At 50.1% G+C, this 23,590-nt stretch overlaps 1 protein-coding gene across 3 annotated transcripts in view; it reads right to left on the reverse strand.

Annotated features, from left to right (window-relative positions):
* spata22 (spermatogenesis associated 22) overlaps positions 1–23,590 on the reverse strand; it is a 168,651-nt gene that overhangs the window by 24,731 nt on the left and 120,330 nt on the right. For all 3 annotated transcript variants that reach the window (XM_072469744.1, XM_072469746.1, XM_072469747.1), the window contains exon 9: positions 7,708–7,805. In XM_072469744.1, the coding sequence (XP_072325845.1) occupies positions 7,708–7,805 (98 nt within the window). The remainder of the gene's footprint in view (positions 1–7,707; positions 7,806–23,590) is intronic.

The raw sequence follows: 23,590 nt of genomic DNA on the forward strand, positions 1-23,590 counted from the left end.
AGTCCCGCCGGCGTAGGTTACGTATGGTCCTACCCGGCGGGACCTCAAGTGTTCTGCCTGTGGGGGCCGTCCTGGTGGGGATGGCGGGGGGGATCAGACCCCGGGGGGGGGGCCTCCACGGTGGCCTGACCCACGATCGGGGCCTACCGATCGGCGGGCAGTCTAGTTCCATGGGTTTTGGGCACCGGAGCTGCGGACGCCACCCTGGCGCCCTACTAGCCCCCTAGGAAGGGGTGGATAGCTGCCAATTGAGGCCCGTTGACGCCGGAGTGGCTCGCACCACTTTTCACGCCAGCGTCAGAACTTGGCAGCAGGATTGGAGAATCCCGGCCAAGGTATGTAGGTGAATATTTTAGGTGTCGCCCTCACATGGTGTCACTGAGTGCCGCTGCAACTCTGGCCTCTGGCGAAAAGACAGCCTCTGTGACATGTGTCATCCCCGGATTCAGCTGAAGGCAACTCTGGTCCGTATACAACGTGTTGACACCGGCTAGGCATCCCCGCAGCCAGCAGGAAGGCCAGCGCTCCAGGCACCCCGATTGAGGTAGACGTCAGTCCCAGGGCCGGGCCTTGCATCTGGATGACCCATAAGAGGCAGAGGATATGTCTGAAATGCAGCGGAACTGTTTGGCAGTGTTCTGTGTGGCCTCATTCATATTGCGATGTAAGTAAATGATCAATTTCTCCAGATGGAGCTGGAAATTGGAGAGGGCGTTTCTGTGGTGGCACAAAGCACTTTTGATCTTATCAAGCTAGGCGTACATATTTTGTCTTTGGCTGACACGACGGCTCGTTTGGCCATTTACACAGGGGAATGGCTAAATATCATGGAGTCCACCCTCACTCTAGTGGTTTATGGGCGCCAGTCGGTTCATCTTTTCCTCATTGCTGAACAAAGAAATGGCCCAAGCTTGTTGGACTGTGATTGGCTGCACCAGCTGCAGTTGGATTGGCAGCGTATAATATCCAAGTGGGGTCCAATGGTCTGTGTACTGTGCTGAGCAAATTCCCAGAGGTTTTCCAGTCGGGTTTGGCTACTATTAAAGGAGCCAAAATCCAGGTAGACCTGGGAGCCCAGCCCCTACATTTTTGTGTCTGCTCGGTTCTCTACGTTATTGTGGGGAAGGTCGAGACTGAACTTCGGCGTTTGGAAAGTTTGGGCATCATTTGGCCAGTGTGCTTCGTTGATTAGGTGGCACCGGTGGTCCCAGTAACGAAACCGGATCAGACCGTTCACCTTTGCGGAGACAACAAGTTAATGGTGAACACAGCTTCATGATTAGACCGTTACCCTTTTCCGCACATTGAGGACTTGTATGTACGTTAGCTGGTAGCTATACGTTCACGGAATTGGACATGAGTAATACGTATTTTCAGCTGGACCTCGATCAACCCTCCCAGAACTATGTAACAATTAATACACACAAGGGACTCTTACACCCGACTACCATTCTCGACGTGTGCAGTTTCCAGCGCATGGAGAACATCCTGCATGGTTTACCGTGCGTTCCCGTTTACTTGGATGACATGTTCGTAGAAGAATTTACAGTGCAGAAGGAAGCCATTCGGCCCATCGAGTCTGGACCGGCACTTGGAAAGAGCACCCCACTCAAGCCCATAGCTCCACCCTATCCCCGTAACCCAGTAACACACCTCACCTTTTTGGTCACTAAGGGCAATTTAGCATGGCCAATCCACCTAATCTGCACATCTTTGGACTGTGGGAGAAAATCGGCACACCCAGAGGAAACCCACGATGACACGGGGAGAACGTGCAGACTCCGCATAGTGACCCAAGTCGGAAATCAACCTGGGACCTTGGAGCTGTGAAGCAATAGAGCTATCCACTGTGCTACCGTGTCGTGTTGGTCACAGGGGCCACAGAGCAAGAACATTTGCAAAACCTCGAAGCGGTATTACAGTAGTTTTCTGAAAATGGGGTCCCATGCACGCACGAAGTGTGTGTTTCACACAAAGGAGGTGGTCTATTTGGGACATCAGATGGACCAAGACATCTTATACCCAAGAATGTACGGGCAATCAAAATCTGCACAGAACTTTGCTCTTTTCTTGGGCTGGTTAATTACTAGGGGCGATTTATTCAGAATTTTGCAACCATACTAGCTCCCCTACACTAACTCTTGAAGAAGCACCAGCTTTGGGGCAAGGCCCAAGTTACAGCATTTAAAAAGGTGAAGCAGCGATTGTCCTCTTTGGGGGTGTTGATGCATTTCGACTCTTCTAAGCCTTTGTATGTCACGTGTGATGGTTCACCATATGGCACCAGGACAGTGCTATCCCATCGGATGGGCAAAGGCGTGACCGTCCGATCGCTTTTGCCTTCTGAACGCGGGCTGTGGCCAAAAGAAAATACACCCAGATCGATGTCAAGTAGCGTTCGGTGGCAAGCAGTTTCATCAATATGTTTGTAGCCACCATTTTTTTTATTGTCACTGAGCACAAGCCTTTGTTGGCCTCTTCCGTGAAGACCAGGTGATTCTGCCGATAGCATCTACGAGGATTCAGCGCTAGGCTTTGTTATTGGCTGCGTACGAATACTCTTGAGCACCGTCCAAGGACCCAGATTGTGGATGCGGATCTGTTGAGCCATCTTCCCTTGCAGGTCGAATCAGCAAACTGCCCTATGGCAGAGAAGTCATTGCTGCCCTGAACTTTATGGACTCCTTACCCATCACCGCCTCCTGTGTTTGCGACTGAACGCAGACCGCCCCTGTGCTTGCAAAAGTGCGATATCAGGTGCTATACGGCGGGGCGGGGGGGGGGGACAGCTACCAGCAGAGTTGGAGGCTTTCTTATCAAATTTGTCAGAGCTGATAGTGGAAGACGGTATCGTCCTGTGGGGCACTAGGGTTGCTGTCCCGGCGAAGGGACAGGCTATCATGTTGAATGGCCTTCACAATGGTCATCCCGGAGTGTCCAAAATGAGGATGCTGGTGGGAAACTTTGTCTGGTGGCGGGGTTGGAAAACGATATTGAGATGTTGGCCCAGCAGTGCTCCATCTGCCAAGAGTATCAGAAGCTTCGCATGGCTGCATGCCTACATCCTTGGGAGTGGCCGGGGCGCCCTTGGGCTCACATACACACTACGGATGCACTGTAAATTCTATGATTCTATGATTCTAATTCTGCCAGTCCCTTCTTGGGTTTCATGTTTCTCATCCTGGTGGATGCCCACTTAAAGTGGCTGGAGGTCCACAAGATGATGGTGATCACCTCCTGGGTGAATGTCGAGTGATTCTGCATTTCGTTTTCCACACATGGAATCCCTACGGTACTCATAACCGATAATGGTGCCTTTTTTTTGAGCAAAACATTTACTGTTTTTGTAAAAAGCAAAGGGATTTACCATGCTCGTACCGCCCCATACTATCCGCATCGAATGGCCTGGCAGAGAGGGCGCTGCAGACAGTTAAATGGGGGCTCAAGAAACAGACATCCGGTTCGATGGGCACAAGACTGGCAAGATTTTTATTTTCATACCATATCATGCCACACGGAGTAACTAGGGTAGCCCCCTCTGAAATGTTAATGGGTCATCAGCTTCGCACATGGTTGAGTTTGATTGTGCTAGACATCGGGGCAAAGATGCACCGTAACCAAGAGATGCAAGGGCCTTACCCAGTTCAATGTCGACCTCTTCAACACTTTGCACCAGATGACGCAATGTTCATTTGCAACTTCAACGACAGTGCTCGCTGGCTCTCTGGAATTGTCATCCATCGAATGGGGCCAATCTCGTATTAGGTTCGGATCTGAGGGCAACTAATGAGGCGGCACCTGGATCACCTTCACTCGCGCGGAGATTGTTCCCTCGGGAAGTGCCTCGAAAGAAGCCTGTCCTAGATATTCCAGCTCCGTTGCTGAACCAGCCGGCACATTCTCCTTATGTCTGCGTGGGTTTCATCGGGTGCTCCGTTTCCTTTCACAAGTCCCGAAAGACGTGCTGTTAGGTGAACTGGACATTCTGAATTCTCCCTCAGTGTATCCGAACAGGCGCCGGAGTGTGGAGACTAGGGGCTTTGCACAGTAACTTCATTGCAGTGTTAATGCAGTGTTTGCAGACGACACAAAGGTTGGTGGAATTGCTGATAGTAATGAGGACTGTCAGAGGATACAGCAGGATTTAGATTGTTTGGAGACTTGGGCGGAGAGATGGCAGATGGAGTTTAATCCGGACAAATGTGAGGTAATGCATTTTGGAAGGTCTAATGCAGGTAGGGAATATACAGTGAATGGTAGAACCCTCAAGAGTATTGAAAGTCAAAGAGATCTAGGAGTACAGGTCCACAGGTCACTGAAATGGGCAACACAGGTGGAGAAGGTAGTCAAGAAGGCATACGGCATGCTTGCCTTCATTGGCCGGGGCATTGAGTATAAGAATTGGCAAGTCACGTTGCAGCTGTATAGAACCTTAGTTAGGCCACACTTGGAGTATAGTGTTCAATTCTGATCGCCACACTACCAGAAGGATGTGGAGGCTTTGGAGAGGGTGCAGAAGAGATTTACTAGAATGTTGCCTGGTATGGAGGGCATTAGCTATGAGGAGCGGTTGAATAAACTTGGTTTGTTCTCACTGGAACGAAGGAGGTTCAGGGGCGACCTGATAGAGGTCTACAAAATTATGAGGGGCATAGACAGAGTGGATAGTCAGAGGCTTTTCCCCGGGGTAGAGGGGTCAATTACTAGGGGGCATAGGTTTAAGGTGAGAGGGGCAAGGTTTAGAGTAGATGTACGAGGCAAGTTTTTTACGCAGAGGGTAGTGGGTGCCTGGAACTCGCTACCGGAGGAAGTGGTGGAAGCAGGGACGATAGTGACATTTAAGGGGCATCTTGACAAATACATGAATAGGATGGGAATAGAGGGATACGGACCCAGGAAGTGTAGAAGATTGTAGTTTAGTCGGGCAGCATGGTCGGCACGGGCTTGGAGGGCCGAAGGGCCTGTTCCTGCGCTGTACATTTCTTTGTTCTTTGTTTGTTTTGTTCTTAATGGAAGCCTACTTGTGATACTAAGAAAGATTATTTATTTAAGATTATTATTTATTTTGTAGCGAGCTGATGCTGATAATCGCGGCCACAGCCTCTCATGTGGAGTTGATCACTTTGTTGGACGGATGTCAGCTTGATCATGGGTAGAGGGTTTCCCGCCTCTGCATGACCCCATCAAGAAGTTTGCTGACCGGTCCCTCTGTAAAATGTGATGGCAGTTTTTCTGGCAACAGTCCCCGCGACTGGACTTGGAAGACGTTTGAAAGGATCGTCCCACTGATTACAGAGATTACGTTTTTCCTGGGCGAAGAATCAGATCCAAGCTGCCAGGAGCAGCGCGAAACACGTGGAAAAACAATTGTTAAAGAGGCTGAATAAACAGTGATCTTTCCCACCATCGAAATTTTCCCCAATCTTCTCACCGGAACCAAAGCTTTGAAATAATATGGTACGTTTTCGCCCGTTTCCCAATAATAAATTATATTATTTTACAAGAAATGGAAGACTAATATGGTATAGTTGCACATGTCTATTTTTTCACCTTTTGTATGGACACCACATTAACCTATTTCCAATCTTTTGATAGCTCCCCAGTGGCCAATTAATCCCTCAAAATGATTCTCAATGCTTTACAAATCTCCTCTCTAGTTTCTTTCAAAACTCTTACCATCTACCCCCATGGGATTTCTTTGTTTAAAACCTGATTAGCCTGTTGAGGACTTCCATCTCATTTCTAACAAACCTATTGATTTTAGTTGGAATGTCTTTTTTTGGAGAGGGTTTGTTGCTCATGTTTTATGCGAATGTTTTGTTCAGAATATTTATTATTTTGTCCTCATCCTTGCCAAGCTGCTTTCATTTTTTTCTCTAGGTCTCTTTTTGCCTTTTTGGACTCATTTGTAATATGTTGCGGCAATTTCCTCGGCCACTATTCCTTTCTTACTGGTTATAAGAATATGCAGCTTATTCCCAGCTGCTCTCACATGATTTTGTGTGATGTGTCCGTTATTTCTGGCCTCTTGTGTGCTTTTTTTGTACCTTTTACTTTTCTTGAGTATTTTTTATTTACTTTGTTTATGGGATGTTGGCATCGCTGGCAAGGCCATCATTTATTGCTCATCCCTAATTGCCTTTGAGAAGCTGGCAGTGAACCAACTTCTTGAAATACTGCAGTCCTATTGATGCTCTATAAGCATCCTTAGTTCTGGGAATGAAGAAGTTTATGGATGCTTTCGCATCTCTCTGGCTTTTAAAAAAAAACATTTTTAAAATTTAAAGTACCCAATTATTTTTTTATCCAAATAAGGGGCAATTTAGCGTGGCCAATCCACCTAACCTGGGTTGTGGGGGTGAAACCCACGCAGACACGGGGAGAATGTGCAAACTCCACACGGACAGTGACCCAGGGCCAGGATTTGAACCCGGGTCCTCAGCACCGTGGTCCCAGTGCTTTAAAAAAAATAAATTTAGAGTACCCAACTATTTCTTTTCCAATTAAGGGGCAATTTAGCATGGCCAATCCACCTAACCTGCACATCTTTGGGTTGTGGGGGTGAAACCCACGCTGACATGGAGAGAATGTGCAAACTGCACACAGACAGTGACCCAGCGCCGCAGTCCCAGTGCTATCCACTGCGCCACATGCCGCCCTTCGTAGTCCCAGTGCTATTCAGCGCAAGGAAGTGCTGGCTATTTATTTCCTTTTTCAGTTTTGGTAGGTGTCTGGGCGTGCCGCCCCTGTCTTTTTAACTCAGTTGTCAAAGGCGCTCCTGAAAACCTATCTCTTTGTGCCTCAGTGTCACAATATGTCTGATAATCCCACTTTAAAGCACCATGAGACATTATACTACCTAAAAAGATGCTACATAAATGCAAGTTTGGTTTCTCATTTATGAACACCCACAGCTTTTACTTTTCTTGAGTATTTTTTATTTACTTTGTTTATGGGATGTTGGCATCGCTGGCAAGGCTATCATTTATTGCCCATCCCTAATTGCCTTTGAGAAGCTGGCAGTGAACCAACTTCTCGAAATACTGCAGTCCTATTGATGCTCTGCAAGTGAGAGAGTGCCAGGATTTTAGCGTAGCTTGCACCTGTGAGAACACAATTATCTATTTCTAAGTCAGGGTGGTGTGTGACTTGGAGGGAAACTTAAGTGTTCCCACGCACCCGCTGCCCTTGTTCTTCAAACTGTTAGAGATGGCAAGTTTGGAGGGTGCAGTTGAAGGAGCATTGGTGAGCTGCTGCCATGCATCTGGTCGATGGTATTATTTAATTTGGCTTATTTCTAGTCCCCCTCCTCAACCACATCCCCCCTCAACTTAAGCTCCTTCAGAGGTGTTCTCTTTCATCTTAGCTCATCTCGGTTGCACTTTTAATTCCTTGGGTGCTCTCTGCCTGGGTTCCATACAAGAAAATATCTAAAGTTATTGATCCATCTGTTTATCCAGGTCTCTTTACTTTTAGATGATTCATTGAAATTTCACATGCAGTCTGTGATCTTTTCACTTTACCTCATGTGGATTTTGAGTTCTTTGGCACATCTATGCCCCAAGGTTTATCGATTTAAAAATAAACTTTGCAGGAACCCTTGGAGCAGCTGCCACATCAGTGGATCAGACGTGATTGATGATCATGAAGAAATTCCGTGTTGGCAGTGTTTCAATGTTATTTAACATTACAGAATACCATACTTACTGTTTCATAGAACACAGCTGGAACTGAATCCTTTCTGTCTCTCAGAAGAAAATTTTTTGCACTTTGTTCTCCAGCTCTGACAGCAGAATCTAGGGTAGCTGTAAAATTTAAAACATTATACAGATTGAAATAGGGAAAAGGTTTATTTTGCATTTATTCATTTAATAATTTTGATTCTTAAATGGAAACTACTTAATAGTTTTTGATTTATAAAAAAAGATTTATGGTTCACTTGTTTGCAATAACCCCCCAATTGTAAATTACATTAGGTTCGAGAGACATAACCATATGGCAAGAGAGAACACTTTAAATGATTTGTTCAAAAGTTTATTAACCATTGTGATGTCGCCAGGAGTTGGGGATTGTAATAGGTAGGGTGGAGTTCTTTCAGTTCAATAACACACAGTTGTCTAGATGCAATATAAAAGGTTAAATGTTTATTTACAATTCTTCAGACATCTACCAAAACTGAAAAAGGAAATAAATAGCCAGCACTTCCTTGAGCTGAACTTTACACGCAGTTCTGCAGACAGAATGGCTCTCCAAGGCAGTCTCCAATCATTCACCCAGTGCGCTTCTTCCTCCAGCAGGACTCAGTACTCTACTTATATAGCCAAATCAGGCGGCACAACTGATCCTCGTTGCACTGATTCCTCATCAGTCTGTCATGTGGCTTTCTATGGCCATCTTGGTAGGGAAAACTCTGTTCAAAAATTGGAGGATAGTATGAGGGTGTGCCCTCCCAGTACACAGCCCCTGGTGGAACCACATACTTCCACCCTGGTTTAAGTGTCTCCCAGGAAGCAAGCTTGGCCTGTTGACTGAACAAAAGGGACAGGGTATCTGTATTATCTTGACTGGAAGCAGCCTGGTGTGCCACGTTGAAACTAAATGGCTGCAGACACCAACACCACTGTTGAAAGGCCATCTTCACACTTGTCTTCAGGAGAGTTCCCATCCGCTTCCCCCAGACAGGCAGTACTCTTGGGCTGTGCCCACTGTGCCAGGAACCAAGGGCAATCTCGACCAATCAATACTTGATATGGCAAGTGCTTTACAATGCCAACCTTGGTCTGGTAATCCCCTTGGGTGTCTGAAAGTGGAGTTGCGCTGTGGGACATGTCAGAGTATCCCCATGTACACCAGTGATTGCCAATGTATCACTCCTTCCTTCAAATCCTGTCTTTGGACACCATACTTGGGTCGACCAGAGTTACCACACTCCCCGAGTCCAAGATGGCTTCTATGGCTCTCCCTTCCACATGCAGTTGACAGATTCTTGGGGCGATAGGGATGATGATGCTATAGGCTCCAATGAGGTTACAGTTCAGATCCTTGGGGTCTTCCTCTCTCTAGGATCCCTCTGATAAGAACATTAGCCAACCGGGGTGTTCCACTTCCCTACAAGCGTAGCATTTTCTTCTCTCTGTCATTGAGGAATGCTTTCAGTTTGGATCCTGCTCCCCACAGTAGGGTTCTCCATTTGTCCTGCCTTCATTAGTAACGCTGTTGTTTGACGACTTCCACTACCTGGTCCATCAACTAGAGATTCCCTTGGCTCACCGATCTCCTTATGTCCAGTGGTAAAATCCTGAGGAAGTGATCCTAGAAGACTCTTTCCACAAGGGCTGATCTCCTCTGGTTGTAGCCACTTCTGGGTCAAGTGTACGAGATCAAACATCCGGGAACGGGTTTTTTTGTCTCCTTAGTACACCCGGGTATGGAAGCGCTGAACTTGTCTAGCAGTCGCTACTCCTAGCTGCACTAGGGTCGCTTTCTTCAGTGCCTCATAATCCTCAGCCGTCTTCTCCTCTTGGTCATAATAAGCCTACTGGCTTCACCAGCCAAATACAGGGCAATGATTCCAGCCCACTGTTCTTGTGGCCGGCATACTTGTTCGCTGTCCGCTCAAATATCGTCAGGAAAGCATCTGTAACATCCGCCTTAGTCATTTTTTGCAGACCAGCACCTCCTGGAACTGCACAGAGAGGTTGAGCTGTCCAACTGGCAAGCTCAACACTCATCCTTTGGAGCTCAGCCTGTAGTTGCCGATGGCTCAACTTTATTTCTTCCAGCATTCCACGATTATTACAGCACGAGCCTGAATGGCCTCATGTTGGGCCAGTGTAGCTTGGGCAAGTTCTTGTATTATGACTTCCATTATTGAACTGAGTTCTCCACCAAATGTGATGTCTCCAGGAGCTGGGAATTGCGATAGGTGGGAGTTAAGTGGAGAAGATGACGGACGGTAGAGGGGATTGGAGGCACAAGCCTCTGGTAAGGTTGGTAACGTGGAACATCTGGGGACTGAATGGGCCGGTTAAAAGGTCACGGGTGTTCGCGCACCTCAGGACTTGAAAGCGGGGTTGGTCTTTTTGCAGGAGACACACCTCTGTGTGAAGGACCAGGTTAGGTTAAGAAATGGGTAGGTTGGGCAGGTTTTTCACTCGGGGTTTGATTCGAAATCAAGGGCGATTTTAATGAGCAAAAAAATGGGATTTGTGAGTGTGAAGGAAGTGAGGGATCCAGGTGGGAGATATGTGATTCTGAGTGGGGTATTGGAAGGGGCACCGGTAGTGTTGGTAAATGTGTATGCCCCGAATTGGGATAATGTGGGTTTTATGAGGGGGTTGCTGGCAGCAATCCCGGATTTGGCCACTCACCAGTTGATCATGGGAGGAGATTTTAACTGTGTCCTGGAGCCCAGGGTGAATAGATCGATCCCCAGGTCGATGGGTACGGTGCAAGGGAGCTGGGGGGGGCGTTTATGGAGAGGATGGGTATGGTGGATCCATGGCGCTTTCAGAACCCAAGGGGGAGTAGTCCTTCTTTTCACACGTCTATAAGGTGGATTCGAGGATTGATTACTTTGTAGTGAGTCGGGAGATTTTGGTTGGGGTGGAGGGGGCAGAGTATGCGGGGATAGTTATCTCGGACCATGCACCCCACTGGCTGGATATTCGGTTCAGTATGGGACGTGAGCAGAGGCCGAGGTGGAGGTTTGACTCAGGGTTGTTAGCGGATGGAGGTTTTTGTGATGAGGTGCGGTTGGCGATTAGGGATTATGTGGAGTTCAATCAGAATGGGGAGGTGTCGGCGGGCATTTTTTGGGAACCACTGAAGGCAGTAGTCCTGGGAGAAATTATCTCATTTATGGTTCATGCGAATAAGGAAAGGAGGGCGGAACATGACCGTCTAGTGAGCGAGATAGTGGAGGTGGACAGGGAATATTCGAGGGTGCCCACCTTGGAGGGATTGGTGAAGAGGAAAAAGTTGCAGGTGCAATTTGACAGGCTGACAACGGGGAGGACGGTAGGGCAACTGCGTAGGGCAAGAGGGGTGCAATACGAGTATGGGGAGAAGGCGAGCCGCATGCTGGCGCACCAGCTGTGGAGGCAGGCTGCGTCCAGGGAAATATTGAAGATCCGGACTGGGGCTGGGGATGTGGTGTCACAGCCAGGGAAGATAAATGAGGCATTTAGAGAGTATTACCAGGGACTTTGTGAGGCAGACCCAGGAGAGGAGGGGGACATGGGGCAGTTTCTGGATGGGCTGGAATTTTCCCAGGTGGAGGAAGCAAAGAGGCAGGCGTTGGAGGAGCCCCTGGGGCTGAGGGAGGTGCTGGATAGTATCAGGGGTATGAAGTTGGGGAAGGCCCCTGGGCCGGATGGGTACCCGGCAGAATTTTATAAGGAATTTGCAGCGGACCTGGCACCACATCTGTTGGGGGCATTTAATGAGCCACTGGAGAAGGGGGAGTTGCCGGAGACGCTGAAGCAGGCAGTAATCACACTAATCCCCCAAAAAAGGGAAGGATCCGATGGAATGTGGGTCGTATAGACCCATATCACTATTGAACACGGATGTGAAAGTATTGGCTAAGTTGTTGGCGGGGAGGATGGAGGATTGTGTCCCGGGGTGGTTGCAGAAGATCAAACAGGCTTCGTGAAGGGCAGGCAGCTCGCGAGTAATATAAGACGGCTGATGAATGTGGTGATGAATCCGTCGAGAGCTCTGGTACCGGAGGTGGTGGTGTCCATGGACGCGGAGAAAGCATTTGATTGGGTGGAGTGGCGGTACTTGTTCGAAGTTTTGGGAAGGTTTGGGCCGAGATTTGTGGCATGGGTGCGGTTGCTGTATGTGGCGCCAAGAGTGAGGGTGAGGACGAATGATATGAGCTCACGAAGCTTTGACTTACACAGGGGTACGATGCAGGGGTGCCCGCTGTCACCACTGCTGTTTGCGTTGGCCATAGTGCCATTGCGATGGCTCTCAGTGGGTCGGCAGAGTGGCAGGGGATAATGAGGGGACAAAGGGAGCATGGGGTGTCGCTTTATGCCGATGACCTCTTGCTGCATGTTTCGGATCCGTTGGAGAGTATGGGAAGGATTATGGGCCTGTTGGGGAGGTTTGGAGGGTTCTCGGGATACAAGCTGAATGTAGGGAAAAGCGATGTATTCCCGGTGAATAAGCTGGCACAGCGTGCTAATTTAGGGGGGATGCCATTTACGGTAGCGAGGGATAGGTTTTAGTACTTGGGGATTCAGGTCGCGAGGGAATGGACAGGGCTCCATAAGTGGAACTTAATGAAGCTGGTGGAGGAGGCCAGGGAGGATCTTAAGAGGTGGGATACACTGCACTTAACGTTGGCGGGGAGGGTCCAAGTGGTGGAGATGAATATTCTGCCAAGGTTCTTGTTTATCTTTCAGGCTCTTCAGATCTTTATACCAAAGGCCTTTTTTTGGAAAGTGGACACAATCATCTCTGATTTTGTATGGGCAGGGAAGGTGCCGAGGGTGGGGAGGACCCTGCTACAGAGGCAGCAGGGGGGATTGGCGTTGCCAAACTTGCTTCATTATTATTGGGCGGTGAATGTGGACAAGGTGCGGCGGTGATGGGAAGGAGAAAGGGTAGAGTGGGTTAGGATGGAGGAGGAAACTTGTAAGGGGTCTAGCTTGAGGGCTATGGTGACGGCAGCATTGCCAATGGCTCCGAGTAGGTACTCAGGTAGCCCAATGGTGCAGTCCACGGTGAAGATATGGTATCAGCTGAGGAGGCATTTTAGAGTGGAAGGGATGTTGGTGCTAACGCCGCTGTGCGAGAATCATAGGTTTGAGCCGGGGGGATGGATAGTGTATACAGGAGGTAGAGGGAAGTGGGGCTGGTCAAGGTGAGGGATTTGTATTTGGAGGAAGGGTTCGCCAGTCTGGAGGAGCTAAGGGAGAGGCTAGAGCAGCCGAGGGGTAGTGAGTTCAGGTATCTACAGGTTAGGGACTTTGCATTAAAGGTATGGACGGTGTTCCCTAGATTGCAGGGATACACCCTGCTGGAGCGACTGCTGCTTCCAGATGTGGAAGGGGAGGTAAGAATTGGGGATATATGTAAGTGGCTGGGGGAGCAGGGAGGCGAGCGGGTGGTGACGATCAAGAAGAAATGGGAAGCGGAGTTGGGAATGGAGATCAATTGGGGAGTATGGAGTGAGGCAATGCGAAGGGTAAACGGGACCTCCTCTTGAGCATGGATGAGCCTGATACAGTTTAAGGTGGTGCACAGAGTACATATGACCCGGGCGAGAATGAGTGGGTTCTTTCATGGGGTAGCAGATGAGTGTGAGAGGTGTGGGTGGGGGCCAGCGAATCATGCGCACATGTTTTTGGATTGTGAAAAATTGGGAAGATTCTGGGCGGGGGTGTTCGCGGTCTTAGCCAGGATAGTGGAGGAGGAAATGGACTTGGACCCTTTGGTAGCAATATTTGGGGTTTCAGAGAAGCCAGAGCTCATGGAGAGGAGGAAGGCCGATGTCATTGCCTTCGCCTCTCTGATTGCATGGCGATGAATTTTGCTGGAGAGGCGGTCGGCACCACCACCGGGGGTAGCAGCATGGTTGGGTGACCTGTACGACTTCCTGCGGTTAGAGAAGATAAAATATGAGTTAAGGGGCTCAGCAGGGGAGTTTGAGAAAAGGTGGGGGATATTTGTGACCGTGTCTGAGGATCTGTTCGTCGGTGGGGGGGGGGGAGGAAAATCTGTACAAACTGTATAGTTGATTGTTGGGAAGAATGTTTCCCGGGGTGTTTATTTGCTGTAACCTACTTTGATACAAGTTTGAATAAAATGCGTTTTAAAAAAAAAATTAATCAGTGTTCCACGAGGGCACCACTCACATCGGTTTCAAGTTTGGGCTGCAAAATAACCTTTATAGTAGGATTTGTGGTCCTGGTGTACTTGGAGAATAGTCGCTGTGCTGATGACGGCAGACCCTGATGTGGCATGTTTCACAGACTGAGGAGTGCAGCACAGTAATCTGTCTGATCCTGGACACCCTTCTCTAGAAGATGCTTAGTGTGGTGAGCCACTGTAATTGGAGATGTAAGGTAGGACCTGCACTACAGGTTCGCCGGTAGCTCCTGCCGGCTGGCTCCGCCCAGGGAGAACTGTATAAATATGCATAACCTCCAGTGCCCTGCCATTTCGCCAGCTGCAGCAGGAGGCCTCGCATCTGACTGTAATAAAGCCACAGTTGTACCCAACTTTAGTCTTTGTGCAATTGATCGTACATCAATTTATTAGTCAGATGCGAAGCCTCCTGATATCCAAATTAAGCCCGATCGGCAGCAGCTGGATCCTCACTCGCCCGACGCCAGGAAAGACTTTACTCACTGGCTAGCATGTTTCGAGGCTTACATCAACGCGGCGGACCCCGCGCCAACGGAGGCTCAGAAGATAAACGTCCTGTACTCCAGACTGAACTCCAGCGTGTTCCCGTTGATCCAAGACGCCACATCTTACACAAAAGCAATGGAACTCCTCAAAGAACACTACACACAGAAGGCGAACACGCTCTTCGCCAGGCATGTACTTGCCGCCCGCTCGCAACTACCTGGTGAGTCCATCGAAGACTTCTGGCGGGCCTTAATTCCACTTGTCTGGGACTGTGACTGTCAGGCCGTCACGGCCGCCGAACACGCAAATCTCCTCATGCGCGATGCCTTCGTGACGGGGATTGCGTCGGACCGCATCCGAGAACGATTGCTGGAAGGGGCCACACTCGAGCTGGCGGAGACGAAAACCTTGGCGCTCTCCATGACGGTCGCATCCCATAACGTACAATCGTACCTCTCCCGCCGCGCTGCCCACCCTTCTACCCCTCCTGGACCCCGCCGACGACCTCCTCAGCCGGTGCCCTGCCTTCGCAATACGCCTGCACTGCACGCCAATCCGCGCACCCCGGGGGTCCCCGCTGCAACTTCTGCGGTCAGCAGAAGCACCCCTCCCAACACTGCCCGGCCCGCACTGCAGTTTGTAAAGCCTGCAGTAAAAAGGGCCACATCGCGGCTGTGTGCCAGGCCCGCGCAGTCGCTGCGATCGCGCCCACTATCGCCCCCTCCCCCATGCCAGGCGCACAATGGGAGCCGCCATCTTCTCCTCCCGGGTCCATGTGCGACCAATGGGCGCTGCCATCTTGTCCCGACCCCACAATGTGCGCACCATGGGCACCGCCATCTTGTCCCGACCCGGCAATGTGCGCACCATGTGCGCCGCCATCGTGTCCCGCCCCGCAATGTGGGCCAAGGCCGAGATGCACGCAGTGGACGAGTCACTGCCTTTCCAAGTAGAAAGCAACGCTTCAGACGTCGCCCTTGCCGCCACCCTAAACCAGGCAGGCAGACCCGTGGCATTCTTTTCCCGCACCCTTCATGCCTCTGAAATTCGACACTCATCCGTCGAGAAGGAGGCTCAAGCTATCGTTGAAGCTGTGCGGCATTGGAGGCATTACCTGACCGGTAAGAGATTCACTCTCCTTACGGACCAACGGTCGGTAGCCTTCATGTTCAATAGCACACAGCGGGGCAAGATCAAAAATGATAAAATCTTGCGGTGGAGAATCGAGCTCTCCATCTATAATTACGAGATCTTGTATCGCCCCGGTAAACTCAACGAGCCCCCAGACACCCTCTCCCGAGGTACATGTGCCAGTGCACAAGTGGACCAACTCCGGGCCCGACACGACAGCCTTTGTCACCCGGGGGTCACTCGATTGTACCATCTGGTCAAAGCTCGCAATCTGCCCTACTCCATCGAGGAAGTAAGGACAGTCACCAGGGACTGCCAGGTCTGTGCGGAGTGCAAGCCGCACTTCTACCGGCCAGACCGTGCGTGCCTGGTGAAGGCTTCCCACCCCTTTGAACGCCTCAGCGTGGATTTCAAAGGGCCCCTCCCCTCCACCGACCGTAACACGTATATTCTCAGTGTGGTCGATGAGTACTCCAGATTCCCCTTCGCCATCCCATGCCCTGATATGACGTCTGCCACCGTCATCAAGACCCTCAGCACCATCTTTGCTCTGTTCGGTTTCCCCGCCTACATCCATAGTGACAGGGGATGCTCATTCATGAGCAATGAGCTGCGTCAGTTCCTGCTCAGCAGGGGTATAGCCTCCAGCAGGACGACCAGCTACAATCCCCGGGGAAACGGGCAAGTAGAACGGGAGAATGGGACGGTTTGGAGGGCCGTCCAGCTGGCCCTACGGTCCAGGAACCTCCCAGCCTCTCGCTGGCAGGAGGTCCTCCCTGACGCTCTGCACTCCATCCGGTCACTATTGTGCGCGCCATTAATAACACACCCCATGAACGTGTTTTCACCTTCCCCAGGAAGTCCACATCCGGTGTGTCGCTCCCGACTTGGCTCGCTGCTCCAGGACCGGTCCTTCTCTGTAGGTACGTCCGACTCCACAAGGCGGACCCCTTGGTGGATATGGTTCACCTGCTCCACGCCAACCCTCAATATGCCTACGTTGAGTTCCCCGACGGCCGCCAAGATACTGTCTCACTCAGGGACCTGGCACCGTCAGGTTCCATCCCAACACACCCCCCCACCAATGCGCCCCGTCCCCCCCACCTCCCACTGCGCCGCCAATATTGACCCCACCAGACCCCCCCCCCCTCCCCTTTTTCGCACAAGAGGACAAAGAGGACTTCTGCACGCTCCCGGAGTTCCCCGATGACTGGCCAGCATCAGAACCGCCACCACCGCCATCGGGGCCACCTCCACCACCGACCTCACCACCACCGTTACGCCGATCCCAACGAAGTACTAAAGCACCGGACCGGCTGAACCTTTGACGGACTCCGGACCGTCAACATGGACTTTTCTTTCCCTGCCACTGTACATAATTCCACTGATTGTATATAGTTTCACGTCAATTAAGAGGTGACTTAATTGAGGCATTCAAGATGATCAGAGGATTGGATAGGGTGGACAATGAGAGCCTTTTTCCTCGGATGGTGATGTCTAGCATGAGGGGACATAGCTTTAAATTGAGGGGAGATATAAGACAGATGTCAGAGGCAGGTTCTTTACTCAGAGAGTAGTAAGGGTGTGGAATGCCCTGCCTGCAACAGTAGTGGACTCGCCAACACTAAGGGTATTCAAATGCTCATTGGATAGACATATGGACGATAAGGGAATAGTGTAGATGGGCTTTAGAGTGGTTTCACAGGTTGGCGCAACATCGAGGGCCGAAGGGCCTGTACTGCACTGTAATGTTCTATGTTCTACCCCCGCCGGACTCATTTTTAACAGGGGGTGAATGTGGTGATCCACTGTAATTCGAGATGTAAGGTAGGACCTGCACTACAGGTTTGCCGGTAGCTACTGCCGGCTGGCTCCGCCCAGGGAGAACTGTATAAATATGCATGACCTCCAGTGCCCTGTTATTTCACCAGCTGCAGCAGGAGACCTCGCATCTGACTGTAATAAAGCCACAGTTGTACCCAGCTTTAGTCTTTGTGCAATTGATCGTGCATCAATTAGCTGAACATACCATTCCACCAAACCATTGGACTGTGGGTATCGGGGCTGTTCATGATATGCTCAAAGTCCCATGTGTGTGCAAAGTTTCTAAATTCAGTGGAGATGAACTGACGAGTGTTGACTGTCATGAGTTTGTTGGTCTCTTCAGCTTGATTATAACAGTGCTACTCATCATGTCTGGCAGATTCAAATCACCCAAAATACAAGCTAACCAAGGCCAAATGTTGCTTGCCATTCCATTCGAAAATAGCTGCAGGGCAGCACGGTGGCGCAGTGGTTAGCACTGCTGCCTCATGGCACCGAGGACCTGGGTTCGATCCCGGCCCCGGGTCACCGTCCGTGTGGACTTTGCACATTCTCCTCGTGACTATGTGGGTCTCACCCCCACAACCCAAAAAGATGTGCAGGGTAGGTGGCCACGGTAAATTGCCCCTTAATTGGAAAAAAATAATTGGGTACTCAAAATTAGAAAAAAAAAGAAAATGTCAGCTGCCGTGAATGACCATGGGAGGTCTGGATCTCATGTGGGTGCAGCGGTGCTTTTGTTGATACGGCTTGACTGTATTGCATGGTGCACACCTGGAGACTTCCCTCTCCATGTCAGCGTACATGGAGCATCAGTCTAGTGATTAATTGGCCCTGTAGCTAGGTGTTTCCAACCCAGGATGTCTCTGGTGAAGTTGCTCGGTGTAGTACCTCTGAAGAGAAGTAGGAATGACGAATCAGTCCATCTTGAATTGTTAGTTCGTCTCTGATGGTGAAGAATGTGTGAAGCTCATGGAGAAGCTCCCTTGAGGACTCAGGCTAGCCCCTCATGATGATGTTGTGCAGTTGTCTGCACATGATGTCGACCTGTAAGGCACTTTTGAATTCCTGGATTCGATGAGAAAACAGCATCTCTTTTGGCATGGATGTCTATGTCTTCCTCATGATCTGTCTGGTCTGTAGTGGGTAGAAAGGCTTTAGAAAGGGCATCAACCAAGTACAGTTCCTTACCACGTTTGTAGACAACACATGCACTGCAGTCATGCAGTATGAGTGTGAAGAAGCTTATTTAGGATAGCTCTGATTGGCTGATGATCAGTTTCAACAGTTGCAGATGGACCATTTTTGAAGTCATGAAATTTCAAAGACGAGAGCAAGGAGGTCTTTTTCGATCTGAGCATAACAAGTCTGTGTCAGTGAGGGCCCTTGAAGCAAAGATCTGCCATTCTGGATGCAGACTGCATCAAGTCCGTGCTGGGAGACATCTGCTGATATGAGTACAGGTGCTCGCATGTCAAAGTACCGTAGTACTGGTGGGGCTGAGAGTGCCTGTTTGAGTCTGTTGAGGATCGCTGTGTGGTGCTTCTGTCAACACCATTTGACATCTAAATAGAGGAGCTGACAAAGAAGTCCAGTAACCTCACTGTAACAAGGAATACATTTTGAAATTTATTATACCAAGGAAGCGCTGTAAAGCATGCTTATCCACAGGGATGGCCATCTGTTGTATAGCTGTTATCTTTTCTGGATCTGGTTTCACGCCATTGGCTATGCATTAGTGACCCTCATTGGGAACCTGGTTGATCCTGAATCTAGCTGTAATGTCCTGATTCTGTTGAGGATGAGACAAAGACAAGCATCATGTTCTTGCATAGTACAACCTCAAATCAGGATGTCATCGACAATGATTTTGCAGGGTTGGCCTGCAAAGAGTTGCTCCATGCACTGCCAGAAGACCTCACAACCAGTGGAGATTCCATAGAGCATTCAAAGAAAACGATATCTGCTGACCAGAGACATGAATGTTAGAAGTTTAGAAGATTCTTCATCGAACAGGATCTGCCAGAATACGCATTTCACATCCAGAATGCTGAAAACCTTGGCATTAAGTATGTCTGCTATCATCTGTTCCACTTTCTTCATAAGGTGATGAAGTAGCAGCATCTTGTTTTTTAAAAATATTTTTATTGAGGCATTTATATATACATATACATGAAACACAACAAAAAACAAAAAGAGAACAAACAGGAAATCTCATAACAAATAAATAACACCCCACCACCCCATAAGTCAGAGGAGCAGAATTAGGCCACTCGGCCCATCGAGTCTGCTCCGCCATTCAATCATGGCTACTATTTTTCTCATCCCAGCTTCCTGCCTTCTCCCCATAACCTATCCAGCTGTCTGTTAAAAAAATATATATTTATTAAGAATTTTAACAGTTTTTCACCCTTACAAACAAATCCCCCCCCCCGTAACAAAAAGAAAAAAAGCGCACATAGCAAGACATGAACATGGTAAATCGATATGATACAGAGCTTTGTACATTGGATTCCTCCCGTACATGTCAGTTTTCCAGATCCTTCATGTATTTTCTTGCTCAAATACCCCCCAAACAAGCCCCCCTTCCCCCCACCTCCCCCCCCCCCCCCCCCCCACGCAAGACATCCCCCCCCTGGGTTGCTGCTGCTGACCGACCTTCATCTAACGCTCCGCGAGATAAGTCTAGGAACGGTTGCCACCGCCTGTAGAACCCCTGCGCAGACCCTCTCAAGGCAAACTTTATCCTCTCCAACTTGATAAACCCTGCCATATCATTTATCCAGGCCTCCACGCTGAGGGGCTTTTATCTATCTGTCTTAAAGACAGTCAGTGGGTTGGCCTCCACAGTCTTCTGTGGCAAAGAGTTCCACAGATTCACCACCCTCTGGCTGAAGACATTCCTCCTCATCTCTATTTTAAAGGACCATCCCTTTAGCACCCCACCCTCCCTGCTATTCCCCTCCGCCCATCCTGCCTCCCCCATTTTTACTCGCTATAACCCCGCCTATTCCCCCACCTCCACTGCTGACGTCTTAACTATCCTTGAAGAAGTCGATAAACAGCTTCCATCTCCGGGCAACCCCCCCCCCCCACCACAGACCCTCTCAAGGCGAACTTGCTTTTCTCCAACTGAATGAATTCTGCAAGGTCGCGCACCCACACCCGGGTTTTGGCAACCCCAAGTCCCTCTACCCCTGCAAAATCTGTCTCTGAGCTACCAGGGGGGCAAAGGCCAAAATGTCAGTCTCTCTCAGCCCTGGACTGGTCTTCCATCACTCCGAAAATTGCCACTTCTGGACTTGGGGCAACCTTCACCTTCAGTATCTCGGATATGTCAGCGAACCCGTGCCAGAATCCCTTCAGCTTCGGACAAGCCCAAAACATGTGGGCATGGTTCGCCTGCCTCCCTGCCACCGCCCACACCTATCATCCACCCCCTCGAAGGACCTACTCATTCTGGCAACCCTCATATGCACCCTATGAACTACTTTAAATTGAATAAGGCTAAGCCTAGCACACGAAGAGGATGCATTCACTGTCCTCAGCGCCTCCTCCCATAAACCATCCTCCACCTCCCTCCCCAGCTCTTCCTCCCATTTCCGTTTAACTTCTCCTATCGAGGCTCCCTCCCAATCCATTAATTCCTTGTAAATCTCCGACACCCTACCCTCGCCAATCCCCGATTTCTATACCATCTTGTCCTGAAACCCAGGGTTGGCAGGTTGGGAAAGGACGGCACCTGCTTCCTGACATAATCCCATACCTTTAAGTACTAAAACCCTTTCCCGCTGGGTATCTCATACTCCTCTTCCAATTCCTCTAAGCTCGAAAAACTACCCCCCACAAATAGGTCCCCAAACTCACCCGCCACCATCCCCGGAACCCTGCATCCAACCCCCAGGTGCAAATTGATGCCCAGACCGAGGCACCCAACAACCACTGGTGCCGCCGCCACTGTCCCCACACACTAAGGGCCGCCACCACCACTGGGCTCGTGGAGTACTGGGCCAGCGAGAATGGCAGAGGTGCTGTCAACAGTGCCCCTAAAGTAGTGTCCTTACAAGAGGCTGCCTCCATCCGCTCCCACACCGACTCCTCCTCCACTACCCATTTCCTAACCATGGCTATATAAGCTGCCCAGTTCATCAAATTTGGCAAGGCCAGCAACAACCCCCCCCCCCCCCGCCCCCCCCTCCGTCGTTCCAGCAACAGTTTCTTTACCCGTGGGGATTTCCCCGCCCATACTAATCCCAAAATCAAGACATTAATTTTCCTAAAAAAGGCATTTGGAATAAAGATCAAAAGATTCTGAAAAACAAGTAAAAACCTCGGAAGCACCGTCATTTTCATGGTCTGCACCCACCCTGCCAGCGACAGCAGGAGCACGTCCCATCTCTTAAAAATCCTCCTTGTCCACATATAGCGAAACCTTATGCTCCACCCATCGCCCCCCACCCCCGCACTATCCATCTCAAACTCCTTGGTGCTCAAAGCGCCATTGCCAATGGCTCTATCGGCAAAAAGCAAGGGGGAGAATAGGCATCCCTGCCTTGTCCCACGGTGCAATCCAAAATACCCCAAATTCACCCGATTCATCCTTACAGTCGCTACCGGCGCCCTATATAACAAGTGGACCCAAACCATTGCCTGAACCTGAATCATCCTAGTACTTCCCACAGATATTCCTATTCTATCCACATCCAAAGTGACCGCCACCACTACCTCCTGTCCCTCCGGGGGCATCATTATCACATTCAATAAGCGCCTAACGTTTGCCGACAGGTGCCTCCCTTTTACAAACCCCGTCTGGTCTTCCCCTATCACTCTTTCCAAGGGCCGGAGCAGACTCGATGGGCCGAATGGCCTCCTTCTGCACTGTAAATTCTATGATTCTATGATCATTCCTGGCACACAGTCCTCAATCCGCAAGGCCAAGATCTTTGCCAACAACGTGGTATCCACATTTAGCAGTGATATCCGGCGGTAAGACCCGCACTGCTCTGGGTTCTTGTCCTTCTTCAAAATTAAGGATATCGAACCTACAATAACATAGATGGAAGCTCCCCCTTCTCCCTCGCCTCATTGGATGCTCTTACCAGTAGGCGCCCCAGATCCCTCAAAAACCTTTAATAAAATTCTACTGGGAACCCTTCCGGGCTCGGGGCCTTCCCTGCCTGCATTGTCCCCATGCCCTCCATCACCTCCAGCAGTCCAATGGCTGCCCCCAGCCCCTCTACAGGTCCTCCTCCACTTTGGGAAACTCTAACCCATCCAGAAATTGCCGCATTCCCTCTCCTCCGGCCAGGGGCTACGATTCATACAGCCTCTTATAGAATTCCTCAAATACCCCATTCTACTCCACCGGGTCCTGGACGGCCCTTCCCTTCGCATCCTTCATCTTTCAGATCTACCTCGCCGCCTCCTGCTTCCTAAGTTGGTGGACCAGCATCCTGCTCGCCTTCTCCCCATATTCATACACTGCCCCCCTGGGCTCCGTAACTGCCTCACTGCCTTCCCCGTCGACACAAACCCGAACATCTGCCGCTCCTTCAACAACTCTGCCTCCGGGGCCTCCGAGTAGCTCCTATCTACCCGCAGGATCTCCTCCGCCAGCCTAGACATCTCTGCCCATTCTGTCCTATCCCTATGCGCACCCTGACCATTGCCTTAAGAACCTCCCATAGAGTGGCGGCCAAAACCTCACCCGTGTCATTCAGCTCCACATACCCCGAATGGCAGTCCTCACCTACTCGTACACCTCATCTGCTAGCAACCCCATATCTAATCTCCAATACGGGCGCTGCCCCCCACTCCGGTCTACTTGCAAGTCCATCCATTGTGGTGTGTGGTCAGAGACCACAATAGCTGAATACCCCGAATCGACCACGCCCGCCAGCAAAGTCTTATCCACCACAAACAAATCGATCCACGAGTACACCCTGTGCACATGGGAGAAGTACGAGAATTTCTTTGTCCTCGCCCATCCAAACCTCCATGGGCCTACCCCCTCCATGAACCACTTTAGTTTCTTCACCACCGCCGAAACCCACCCCAATTGCAGACTCGACCGGTTCAATCTCGGCTAACCGTATTAAAATCCTCTTCCTTAATCAACCGGTGCAAGTCCAGGTCCAGGATCTTCCCCAGCACGCGCCTGATGAATTTGACTTCATTCCAATTTGGGCATAAACATTCACCAGGACCACTGACATTCCTTCCAATTTCCTGCTCACCATCTCGCGCCTTCCCCCTGAATTTGTTA

Source organism: Scyliorhinus torazame, chromosome 12 (genome assembly GCF_047496885.1).
Source record: "Scyliorhinus torazame isolate Kashiwa2021f chromosome 12, sScyTor2.1, whole genome shotgun sequence".
In the NCBI taxonomy this organism is placed as follows: domain Eukaryota; kingdom Metazoa; phylum Chordata; class Chondrichthyes; order Carcharhiniformes; family Scyliorhinidae; genus Scyliorhinus; species Scyliorhinus torazame.